The sequence below is a fragment of the Macaca nemestrina genome, chromosome 17 (assembly GCF_043159975.1).
Source record: "Macaca nemestrina isolate mMacNem1 chromosome 17, mMacNem.hap1, whole genome shotgun sequence".
Taxonomy (NCBI): Eukaryota; Metazoa; Chordata; class Mammalia; order Primates; family Cercopithecidae; genus Macaca; species Macaca nemestrina.
In genome coordinates, this window is record NC_092141.1 from 4,915,976 (window position 1) to 4,928,356 (window position 12,381).

A 12,381-nucleotide genomic window follows, 5' to 3' on the forward strand; every position below is an offset into this window, starting at 1 on the left:
CCCCAACAGCCCGGTCGCCCCCACCGCCACTGAGAAAGCAAACAAAGGGGAGGAGACCCCTAAAGGTTCTGGATGCCGAGGGCCAATCGAAAGACTTAGATCCCCTGGAAGGCGGGAGCCTTGGTTTAGGGGGGCCCAATCGGTTTCAAGGGGTTGCGGCGGGGCGGGGAGATGGGCGGGAAGAGCGGGAGCGGGCCCCGCGCGCGGGGGAGGGCTCCCCGGCTGGGACGGAACGCGAAGGGTTGGGGGCGGAGCCAATGGCCCCGTGTGTCTGCTAGGAGAGGGCGGGCAGCGCCGCGGCGCGCGCGATCCGGCTGACGCATCTGGCCCCGGTTCCCCCAGACCAGAGCCGGGCCGGGAGGGAGGGGGAAGAGGCGAGAGCGCGGAGGGCGCGCGTGCGCATTGGCGCGGGGAGGAGCAGGGATCTTGGCAGCGGGCGAGGAGGCTGCGAGCGAGCCGCGAACCGAGCGGGCGGCGGGCGCGCGCACCATGGGGGAGAAACCCGGGACCAGGTAAGGGAGGTGGGGCCACGCGGCGGGGCATGGGCGGCGGCTCGGGGCGGGGGCTGGGACGGTCCCAGACGAGGACGCCGCGGAGAGGATCTGGGGGCCGGACGCCTGGGTCCCTAGGGACAGCCATCCGGGGCCGCACGCGCAGGTCCTCGAGGATAATGAGGTTGGGGGGAAATGCCCGGGCCCCTGCAGAAAGCGAGGCCGGAGGGGGATCAGAAAAACCGGTGTCGGGGTTCTCTCAGGGATGTGGGGCCAGACTACTGGGCTCTCCCGTGCCCAGGAGTCTGGGCAGGCTGCGATGCAGGGACGGAGGGAGGAGCAGGTGGCTGGCCCCGAGGGGTCGTGTACGGGGAGGCTGGATGCTGGGAGGGGGATCCCCTCCAGACTCGTGCCAAGCCAATGCAAAGCCTCCTGTCCAATATCCCCCAGGTAGTCGCGCTGCCCACACCTGTCCCGAGGGCCGGGTGGCTCCTCATCCAAACTTCTACCTTCCCCTGGGTTGCCAGGAGCAACAGCTTCATCTTGGGAGAGCCTGACCCTTCCTGAAACTAGATCGGATCCCTCTCCCTGGGGGTGGGGGAGGCAGTATTCACGCTGGGCGCGCGTCCACTCCCCGGATGTTTTCTGTGCAATCGAGGCTCTTTCCTTCCACTGATACCCCGAGTTCTCTTTTTTGGTCTCTAGCAAAATCCACTTCCTGTTGTGACTCAACACCCCCAAGGGGTAAGGGGTGAATGCCTGAGTCCCAGGGGAGCAGGAGCAAAAGACAGAAAGGTTGGGGCTGTAGGCCTCAACCCAGAGGGGATCGGGAATAGGGAATTGGTCCTGAGCTCTGGCTTGCTCTGCAAAGCATCATATCGACCCCACTTCCAACCTATAGAGTAGGAGAACCCAGGTTTCTGAGCGTCAAGTAGATGAGTATCAGAAAGAGATCATCAGAGAGATGATCGGTGTCCTGGATTAGGGTTTAAACATCCCAGAGAAAGGGGAAGTTGCTGCCTTGTGGGAGGCCCCTGATTTCCGTTATGTGGTTCAAGGAGTGGGACAGATGGACCAAAGGGGACTGCTGACTTGACCCAATTTCCCTCACCTCCATCAAATTCTGGGCCACAGGAAATGGAGAGAATAGCAGGAAGTGTGAAAGGACATCTGCTTCAGCTACCCCTGCCCCCATTGGGCACCTCCCTGGTCATCCCCACACTCTGCCTCCTTGGCCAGCCTAGTATCTGCACGCTGCTCCTCCTCAGCCTGGCAGGAGGTGGCTGGGTTAGGATCCAAAGGGCAGGTGCCTTGCAGCTGCTCCAGGGCAGTTGCCCCAGAGCCACACTGCAGTTGGCCCACTGACTGTGGCTGTCACAGCCCTGTGCCAGGGCTCCTAATGGGAGGACACCCTGGGACAAAGAGGAAAACCAGAAGCAAAGGGGAGGGAGAGCCTGGATGATGCCACAGCACTCAGCCCCCAAGTTGGGACAAAAGATAGGATGTTTATTCTAGCTGCCACCGTATCGATGTTTATTCTCTTTTATTGGTTAGGAATACCTGGGGGCCTCCATACCCTTTACCTTATAATCTTTGGACAGCTTGGCTTTCTGGGAAGAAGGGACAAGTGAAGTTGTAGCAGAAACTGGGCCTATGGTAGAAACCATTTAGGGCCAAAGGCCAGAGTCATTGCTCTCCTATATGCTCCAGCTGTAAGAGCTGTAGACCAGATGGAAAGATGGTTAAGTCTTACCCAGATACTGCGGCAACCTGCCCATTGGGGTCCTCTGGGAATGGGGTGGTAGAGTTGGAGGAGGGATGGGCTAGTTGGCAGGATTTCACGTTCTGCTGTCTATCTGAGGATCCTTTCCAGGGATCACTGCTGAGGCAGAGTGGATTGGAAGGAGTAAGGTGATGCTTCAAAGAATAGGCTCACAATTGGCCAGATCACTGGGATTGCCAAACACTTCCTTACCCTCCCAGCAGTGGGTGGAGTCCAGGCTTAAATTGTTTCAGCAACTGGAAAGCGAATACCCTTCAATTGAACAAACTATTGATGCCAGCTACAGAGACGGATAGTGTAATATTGATTGAGAGGATGGACTCGGAGCCAGACCGCCTTGGTTTCTATTAATTCCCACCATTTACTCTCTCTGTGACCTTAAAACACTTAACCTCTCTCTGCCTCAGTTTCCTCACCTGGAAAATAGAGACATTAGGACCTCCATCACTGGGTAGTTTTGTTTTATTTTATTTTTTATTTATTTATTTATTTATTTGAAATGGAGTCTTGCTCTGTCACCCAGGCTGGAGTGCAGTGACGCAATCTTGGCTCACTGCAACCTAAGGCCGGGCGTGGTGGCTCACACCTGTAATCCCAGCACTTTGGGAGGCTGAGGCGGGTGCATCACCTGAGGTCAGGAGTTGGAGATCAGCCTGGCCAACTTGGGGAAACCTTGTCTCTACTAAAAAACTACAAAATACAGGCCAGACGCAGTGGCTCAAGCCCGTAATCCCAGCCCTTTGGGAGGCTGAGGCGGGCGGATCACTTGAGGTCAGGAGTTCGAGATCAGCCTGGCCAACATAGGGAAACCCCATCTATACTAAAAATATAAAAATTAGCAGCCAGGCGCAGTGGCTCACACCTGTAATCCCAGCACTTTGGGAGGCCGAGACTGGCGGATCACGAGGTCAGGAGATCAAGACCATCCTGGCTAACACGGTGAAACCCCGTCTCTACTAAAAATACAAAAAATTAGCCGGGCGTGGTGGTGGGCACCTGTAGTCCCAGCTACTCGGGAGGCTGAGGCAGGAGAATGGCATGAACCTGGGAGGCAGAGGTTGCAGTGAGCCAAAATTGCGCCACTGCACTCCAGCCTGGGCGACAGAGCAAGACTCCATCTCAAAAAAATAAAAAATTATCCAGACATGATGGCAGGCACCTCTAATCCCACCTACTCAGGAGGCTGAGGCATGAGAATCGCTTGAACCCAGGAGGTGGAGGTTGCAGTGAGCTGACAGCGTGCCACTGCACTCCAGCCTTGGTGATAGAGCGAGACTCCGTCTCAAAAAATATATATATACAAAACATACCTGGGCGTGGTGGCTCACGCCTGTAATCCCAGCTTCTTGGGAGACTGAAGCAGGAGAATCACTTAAATCTGGGAGGCGGAGGTTGCAGTGAGCTGAGATCGCGCCACTGCACTCCAGCCTGGGCAACAGAGCGAGACTCCGTCTCAAACAACAGAGTATTACAAGAGATGACACATTTGAAACACGTGGAACGGTGCTGGGCATGGAGAAGTCACTCTGAATGTTAGCAGCATTAGCATCTTCATGATCTGGGTGGCACTGTGCTGGAGATGCGTAAATGAATAAGGCCTCCGAGGCTCACAGTCTGAGGAGGGAGGCAGCTAACTGTCCGTGTGTGCTACCACACCACAAGTAAAACATCAACAAGGTGTGACAGGAACCCAAAACAAGGAGTGACCAGAGTCTGGGCTGGGTCAGCTTCCTAAAGGCTGGGCGTTCAAATAGGCTTTTAAGCTGTTGAGGTCGGAGTTGGGGACAGTTGGAGGTGAGTAGAGTAGAATCAAACTTGGGTAGGGCCTATGGTAGAAACCATCTAGGGCCAAAGGCCAGGGTCATTGCTCTCCTCTATGCTCCAGCGGTCAGCGCTGTAGACCAGATGGAAAGACGGTTAGGTCTTACCCAGACACTGTGGCAACCTGCCCATTCTGGTCCTCTGGGAAGAGCCTGGGTGGTTCCTAGGGCAACCAGTGGCCATTACTAGGGAGGGACGGGGACGAAGGAGGGTGGACAAGAGAGGGGCATTTCCCCTTGCCGCCATGTTAGAAATAGGAAGGACCTTCCGGGAAGAAGGGGAAAGGGGCAGAGCTGGGCAAAGCCCTGCAGCCTCAGGCAGGAGGCCTGGGAGGGAGAGGGTCCTGGTGTGGGGTCCCTGCTGAGTCTGAGGGAGGCAGTGGGGTTTCCCTTTCTGTTTTGTTAGGGTCTTCAAGAAGTCGAGCCCTAACTGCAAGGTGAGTCTCCACAGCACTTACCCTTTCGACCCTCCCTGGGCCCCAACAAAGCCCGGCCTTCCCCTAGACGATCCCCAGCCTGCCCAAAGATGATCCCCAACCCCTAGCTCCCCACTTCCTGTGACAGCTAAGAGCCGACTTCCTTTCCTCCTGAAGCCCCTTGCCGCAGAGGCTGCTCAGCCTGAGCCAGCCACAGGCTGGGTGGGGCAGGCCTGGGTCCCCAAGCAGATCACAGAGGAGGCGGCCAGAAGCAAGCCATGTGCCTGTAGCCCTCCTAGGGCCCAACCCAAGGTGCGTGGGGCTGGGAAAAGTTAACAGCCCCCACCCAGGCTATGGCTTATTGATCCTAGAGCCCCTTGAGGGGACCTCGTGAGGGTGGCAGCTGCTCTCTAGCTGGCTAGTAGGACTGAGTTCTCCCTGAGGATCCAAAGACACACACACATAGACACACGGACACACACAGACACAAATACACACACACACACACCCCTCTGGCTGGTTGAGGATGCAAACACACACACACACACAGACACACACAAACACACCTCGCTGGTTGGGCTGAGTCCTCCCTGAGGATGCAAACACACACACACAGACACACATGCACATACATGTTCACATGCACACCTGACTGGGTGGGCTGAGGCCACACACACATACAAACACACACACACACACACACACACACACACACACACACACACACGGGGCTGGTGGGCAGAGGTGTGCAGAGATTAGGGAGCAGCTAAAAAGCGTTAAGGTCCACTAGTCTGAGAAACGCCGCCACCCTCACTTTCCAACACTGTTGGGAGGAAAGCTGGAGAAACTCCTTCCTGATAGCCCAGCCTGGAGATCCCCGGGCAGGGCAGCCAGTTTTGAGGGCTCCGATGCCCTGTCACCATCCTCCCCAATCTCCCCTGTGACCCCTTGACATCCTCAGCTCACCGTGTACTTGGGCAAGCGGGACTTCGTAGATCACCTGGACAAGGTGGACCCTGTAGGTAAGTGTTCTCAGAAAGGAGCAGCTCGTTCCCCAAGAGGGGAAGAAGTTCCCGGGCCCAGGAAAGGGGGCGGCGGCTCTTTCCGGAAGTGAGCTGGTGTGTCCCCCTCCTAGATGGCGTGGTGCTTGTGGACCCTGACTACCTGAAGGACCGCAAAGGTACTGGCCCCAAGTCCGGGGGCTCAGGGGAAGTGGGGGCTAGGGAAGTGAAATGGGCTGGCTTGGAAGGGCACCCCAGAGAGATGGAGGCTGGAGGTGGAAGCCAGGAGTAGGGTTCAGGCAAGTCTTATGCTGCTGAGGGAGGAGCAGCGGCTGCTAGGTGCTGGGGGACTGGGGAAGCGGGACTCCTGACCACACATCTTACCCTCCCATGCCAGTGTTTGTGACCCTCACCTGCGCCTTCCGCTATGGCCGTGAAGACCTGGATGTGCTGGGCTTGTCCTTCCGTAAAGACCTGTTCATCGCCACCTACCAGGCCTTCCCCCCGGTGCCCAACCCGCCCCGGCCTGCCACCCGCCTGCAGGACCGGCTGCTGAGGAAGCTTGGCCAGCATGCACACCCCTTCTTCTTCACCGTGAGGATGCCCCTGCCCTCTGAGGGCCAGGGGGCTGGGCTGGGACTGTGTCTGGGGTGGGGGCAAGGCACCGCTATGGACAGATCTGGAAGAAACAGTGAGGCAGGGACCCTAGATCCACCTCCCTTCAGGGTCCCCATGCATTCAGGAAGCCCTTGATTATCTGCCTTCTCTCTGGGTCCCTTCCTTCCTCCTTTCTCATCCCCAGGAGTCCTTTCTCCAGCCTCTTTTTCTTTTTTTTTTTTGAGACAAAGTCTCACTCTGTCGCCCAGGCTGGAGTGCAGTGGCACAATCTTGGCTCATTGCAAGCTCTGCCTCCTGGGTTCAAGCGATTCTTATGCCTCAGCCTCCTGAGTAGCTGGAATTACAGGCGTGCGCCACCACACACGACTCATTTTGTATTTTTGGTAGAGATAGGGTTTCGCCATGTTGGTCAGGCTGGTCTAGAACCCCTGACCTCAGGTGATCCGCCCACCTCGGCCTTCCCAAGTGCTGGGATTACAGGCGTGAGCCACCGCGCCCAACCTCTCCAGCCTCGCAAGTTGAGATTTGGAGGAAGATCTGGGGGCTTTCTGGAAGGACTCAAGTCTTCTCTTTCCTCTGCCACAGATACCCCAGAATCTTCCATGCTCTGTCACACTGCAGCCAGGACCAGAGGACACAGGGAAGGTATGGGAGGAACAGCTCTGAGGGCTCCCAGGGCAGGACAGGGGCCAGCAGGAGCCTGGAGGCATAGCTGAGCCAGAGGGTGAACTGTCGAGATGCCAGGGTGGGGCCGAGGGTAGGCCAGTGTCTCCGTGGAAGTGGGGTGTGTATGGTGATGCATGCGTGACCCTGCCTCCTGCTCTCTGGACCTGCATGGATCTGGGGATGGGGGCTCCCCTTGCCCCTTGCACTACCATGACCAAGCCTCTGCCAGGTTCGGGGCTTTGGAGAGGAAGACTTGGTCGCCAGGGTCGTGAGACCACAATGGGGCAAGCATCCCTGCCCAAGAGGAGGGAAGGGGGAGGAAGGAAGGGGAGTGATGGTGGCGGGAGCCTTGGGTAAGATGTGGCCTTTTCTCCCCCTCCCGAGGCCTGCGGCGTAGACTTTGAGATTCGAGCCTTCTGTGCTAAATCACTAGAGGAGAAAAGCCACAAAAGGTGAGGGACGCAACCTCCTCTATGATGTAAGAGGAGGCTTTCCAGGAGCCCAGGCCCCGTGCGGGGGAGGAGTAGGGGTCTAGGTGTCTGAGGATTGACCCCCTTCTGCCCCCACCCCCATCCCAGGAACTCTGTGCGACTGGTGATCCGAAAGGTGCAGTTTGCCCCAGAGAAACCCGGCCCCCAGCCTTCAGCAGAAACCACACGCCACTTCCTCATGTCTGACCGGTCCCTGCACCTCGAGGCTTCCCTGGACAAGGAGGTGGGGTGTGAGAGGGTGACGCGGATGCCACGGTGCAGTTTAGACCCAGGGGAGGGGGGGCGAAGCCACACGTCAAGATGACATTTGTAAAGGAGGTTGCCTTGGCTGGATGTGGAGAGTTGCCGTATGCTTGGGTTTGATGGGAGGGGGCCAGAACAATGTGTTGTGTTTGGGGACACACTGATGATGGGACCAGTAAAAACCAGATCCAATTCATATGAACCCCTCCCCCCAAAAGCTGTACTACCATGGGGAGCCCCTCAATGTAAATGTCCACGTCACCAACAACTCCACCAAGACCGTCAAGAAGATCAAAGTCTCTGGTAGGAGGTGGGGTTTGGAAGGGGGTCTTTGGGGAGGGTGTTACTGCACAGGTGGCTCCTGGTGTGATCTCAGCCCAGGCCATTTCCCAGGGCGGGAGACCCACCAGGGCTCAAAGAATTTAGGTTGTTCCAGAATGATACAGGGAGCCTCGGTGTTTACTGCTTCCAGGGGGGAGCATGGCGGGGCCACGCCACGGGGTCTGGAGTTGTGTTGTGGGGGTGGCTTGTGCTCCATCCAGAGCTGCCTGACCCTGTCCCCCCCCCACAGTGAGACAGTACGCCGACATCTGCCTCTTCAGCACCGCCCAGTACAAGTGTCCTGTGGCTCAACTCGAACAAGAGTGAGTATCGGGAGAGACCCAGTTCCCAGTCTGGGGGAGAAGAGCAGGATCGGGAGAGTGTGAGGTGGGGGAAGAATTCTTCCTGAGCCGTCGCCACTATTTTTTTTTTTTTTTTTTTTTTGAGATGGAATTATTGCTCTTGTTGCCCAGCCTGAAGTGTGATGGGGCGACCTCTGCTCACTGCAACCTCCACCTCCCAGGTTCAGGCGATTATCCTGCCTCAGCCTCCCAAGTAGCTGGGACTACAGGCATGCAACACCATACCTGGCTTATTTTTTTTTATTTATTTATTTATTTTTGAGACGGAGTCTCGCTCTGTCACCCAGGCTGGAGTGCAGTGGTGTGATCTCAGCTCACTGCAAGCTCCGCCTCCCGGGTTCAAGCCATTCTCCTGCCTCAGCCTCCCGAGTAGCTGGGACTACAGGCGCCCGCCACCACGCCAGGCTAATTTTTTTGTATTTTTAGTAGAGACGGGTTTCACCGTGTTAGCCAGGCTAGTCTTGAACCCCTGACCTCAAGTGACCCACCCGCCATGGCCTCTCAAAGTGCTGGGATTACAGGCGTGAGCCACTGTGACCAACCACCATCTTCACTTAAAAGGGTATTCCCTCTACAACCAGGCACCTCTGGGTTGCTAATTTTCTTGAGCACGTTGAGCCACAACCTACTCCCTTGTGACCTGTGCCCAAAGAGAGAAGGGACTGGTGAAGGGGAGATGCTGCTTGGGGGTGATAGGCCGCCCCTCGCCCAGTCCAGCCCCCTGAAGCGTCTTGTTCTCTTGTTCCCACCCCCAGTGACCAGGTATCTCCCAGCTCCACGTTCTGTAAGGTGTACACCATCACCCCGCTGCTCAGTGACAACCGGGAGAAGCGGGGTCTCGCCCTGGATGGGAAACTCAAACACGAGGACACCAACCTGGCTTCCAGCACCATGTGAGGGTGGGGCTGGGGCGGGTCCCCCGCAGGCCAGGGGCCAGACGTCAGTTGAGTGCTAACTATGTGCCAGGCCCTATCCTAGGTGCCAGGGAGGTACAGTGAACAGAAGAGACAAAAAGAACTCTTACATTCTAGGAGAGGGAGGCTAGACAAATCCGATCAGTGTCACTGTACGGCAGGTTTAGTGACAAGTATGAAGGAGAAAAAGCCAGGCAGAGAAGGGAGGGATGGGGCGCAGTGAGATGCAAAGGTGAATTGGGAGTAAGGACCCAGCGGAAGTAAGCAACATGGGTGAGCAGGAAAGGAGAGTTCTGGGCAGAGAAAAAACAAAGGCTCAGAGATGGGGCAGCCTGGAGTGTTGGAGGAATGGGGAGGCGCCATCGTGCCCTCGGGCGGGAGCAGCCCTGGAGGTCCTCAGCTTCACAAATGGCTGGATTTCACCTTCCCCGGTGCCTCTGTTCAGGGTTCTCACTGCACAGCCACATACAACAGGCCCGGAAGGCAACTTATCAAGAACTAAGTAGCAGGAGAGGAGGAGGAGGTGAGGTCAGGGGCTAATGGAGAGCCAGACGGTGCAGTGCTGTTAGCGGAGAAGGACGTCAGCTTTTACGGGAGAGAAACCACAGGAGGCTCTGCACGGGGAGTGCAGCGCGCACTGTACCGTAACCGCACGCCCGGGCTGCTGGGGCCCCGCGGGCCTGTGCGAGTTTGTGGTCCTGCCCAGAGGCCCCATGGGAACCCCACGGTGGGCCAGGTGACAGGGTGATGGGCCCTGGTCTGACTCCACCACCGCAATTGCAGCGTGAAGGAGGGTGCCAACAAGGAGGTGCTGGGAATCCTGGTGTCCTACAGGGTCAAGGTGAAGCTGGTGGTGTCTCGAGGCGGGTGAGTGTCATGGGGGGTCCTGGGTGGGGGTCACACTGGCTCTCGATAGTCCTATGTCGTCATCCTCTTCACGATCCCTCTCCCCTTCCCCAGGGATGTATCTGTGGAGCTGCCTTTTGTTCTTATGCACCCCAAGCCCCACGACCACACCCCCCTCCCCAGACCCCAGTCAGGTGAGCACACCACCCACCCCAAGCCCTCAGAGGGAGGGCCTGAAGCAGGGCCAGTGGAGGAAAACTGGCCCTTCCAGCACCCACCCCCACACCCCCTCTTCCCGTCCCCCCAGCCGCTCCGGAGACAGACGTCCCTGTGGACACCAACCTCATTGAATTTGATACCAAGTAAGAAACTCATTCCCCTACTTCACCCTCTTGGGACAAAGATTCCTGTCACATTCAAATCTGCCCTCACACCTCTTCCTTGCTTTTTGGGGGGAGAAGGGGATTGCAGCGTCAAATCAAGATGCTTAGCCTTGTGAGGCTGCCTCTTGCTGCCTTTTCTTTGTCCCTTCCTGTGAATACCTCTGGTCCCACTGCTGTTCGAACGCCTCTGTCCCAGAGGCCCAGCCTGGGGGAGGGCAGGGAGTGGGAGGCTAGGAAAAGTGTCAGAAGCCCTCACCTCACACCCCTCTTTCCCACCACCAAGCTATGCCACAGATGATGACATTGTGTTTGAGGACTTTGCCCGGCTTCGGCTGAAGGGGATGAAGGATGACGACTATGATGACCAACTCTGCTAGGAAGCAGGGCGGGAAGAAGGGAGGGGATGGGGTTGGAAGAGGTGAAGACAGGACCAAGATCCCCACTGTCACTGGGGGATTGTCCCAGCCTCTCTTCCCTTCCCCTCCACCTGGAAGCTTCTTCAACCAACCCCTTCACTCTCCCCCGCACCCCCCACCATGATACGCACTGGACCCTCTCTTGCTGAATGTGGGCATTAATTTTTTGACTGCAGCTCTGCTTCTCCAGCCCCGCAGTGGGTGGCAAGCTGTGTTCATACCTAAATTTTCTGGAAGGGGACAGTAAAAAGAGGAGTGACAGGAGGGAAAGAGGGAGACAAAACTCCCACTCAACCTCACACCAACACCTCCCATGATCACTCCGTCTGCCCCCATTCCTTCACGAGGAGACCCTTTGTGGACAAGGCTGTTTCTTTGTTTCTGAGCATAAAGAAAAAAATAAATCTTTTACTAAGCATGAGTGTGTTTTCTCTGTAGTGTTTAGAGAGTGTATACTGTGCTTGTCCATGATTCTGTTAGCTTGTGGGGGAGGACCCAGTCTCTCTTCTGCACCCAAAAGGCACCTGACACAGAGGCTCTCAGTAAATGCTTATGGGATGACTGTGCTGTGGCTGTGTTCCAAGGTAAACATCAAAACTTGACTTAGTCCAAACTCAGGGGTGAGGCTTGATAAGACCGCAAACTAAACTTAGTCATTTATAGGGGTCGTAATAGTTAACCCGCCCGCAGACAGACGCTCACAGGAGCTAGCCAGGTAGGCTGTTCCCTGTTGCGGCTGACATGCATGACCACCTGTGACCTGTTGTGACCGAGTCGTGTTCATTTCCACTGTTCCTTATGGTTGCTCAAGCAGTGTGCTCCTGTGGCTCGGTGGGGCCACAACCGCGGGCCTCGCCAGAAAAGCCACAGGACGTCTCTGGAGTCTGGTACCTACATTCTTTTTTTTTTTTTTTTTTTTTGAGACGGAGTCTTGCTCTGCCGCCCAGGCTGGAGTGCAGTGGCCGGATCTCAGCTCACTGCAAGCTCCGCCTCCCGGGTTCACGCCATTCTCCTGCCTCAGCCTCCCGAGTAGTTGGGACTACAGGCGCCCGCCACCGCGCCCGGCTAGTTTTTTGTATTTTTTAGTAGAGACGGGGTTTCACCGTGTTAGCCAGGATGGTCTCGATCTCCTGACCTCGTGATCCGCCCGTCTCGGCCTCCCAAAGTGCTGGGATTGCAGGCTTGAGCCACCGCGCCCGGCCAGTACCTACATTCTAACACAGAAGCTGAGGCTTGGGCAGCAAGAACGTCGTGCTGCCATGAGGCCCTGTCCTAGGGATCACATCCTAGTGCTGCTCCTGGGACATTCATCAGGGACTCCCTGAGGCTTTACCGAAGCCCCAGGCTCGCCTGGAGGGAGTTAGCATCACTCCACGAACATTTCTCACCTCCATCATCTGCTTCCACTCATGTAGCCCAACCTTCCTCCTAAAGCTCCTTCATTCATTCCACAAACAATCTTGATTTGAGTCCCTACAAGGTACGAGGCGTAGTATAGCAGTAGAAGGAAAAAAAACCTTAATTCATTCCCTTTTTTTTTTTTTTTTTTTTTGAGACCGAGTCTCGGTCTGTCGCCCAGGCTGGAGTGCGATGATGCCATCTTGGCTCAC

General features: G+C 56.6%; 1 protein-coding gene across 3 annotated transcripts; it reads left to right on the plus strand.

The window, feature by feature from the left end:
- The first annotated feature begins 373 nt into the window (after positions 1-373).
- On the plus strand, positions 374-11,192 carry LOC105472261 (arrestin beta 2). 3 transcript variants are annotated; one of them, XM_011725349.2, is made up of 15 exons: positions 374-512; positions 4,501-4,531; positions 5,472-5,532; positions 5,646-5,690; positions 5,909-6,105; positions 6,715-6,774; positions 7,180-7,247; positions 7,374-7,509; positions 7,748-7,832; positions 8,101-8,173; positions 8,968-9,105; positions 9,910-9,993; positions 10,087-10,166; positions 10,280-10,334; positions 10,639-11,192. In XM_011725349.2, the coding sequence occupies exons 1-15, from the start codon at positions 490-492 to the stop codon at positions 10,730-10,732; spliced, it is 1,230 nt and encodes a 409-aa protein (XP_011723651.1). In that variant the 5' UTR covers positions 374-489; the 3' UTR covers positions 10,733-11,192. The 3 variants fall into 3 exon arrangements, with proteins under 3 accessions (XP_011723651.1, XP_070938285.1, XP_011723673.3); XM_011725371.3 differs by lacking the exon at positions 374-512 and adding an exon at positions 556-675; XM_071082184.1 differs by lacking the exon at positions 10,087-10,166.
- Positions 11,193-12,381: the final 1,189 nt, after the last annotated feature.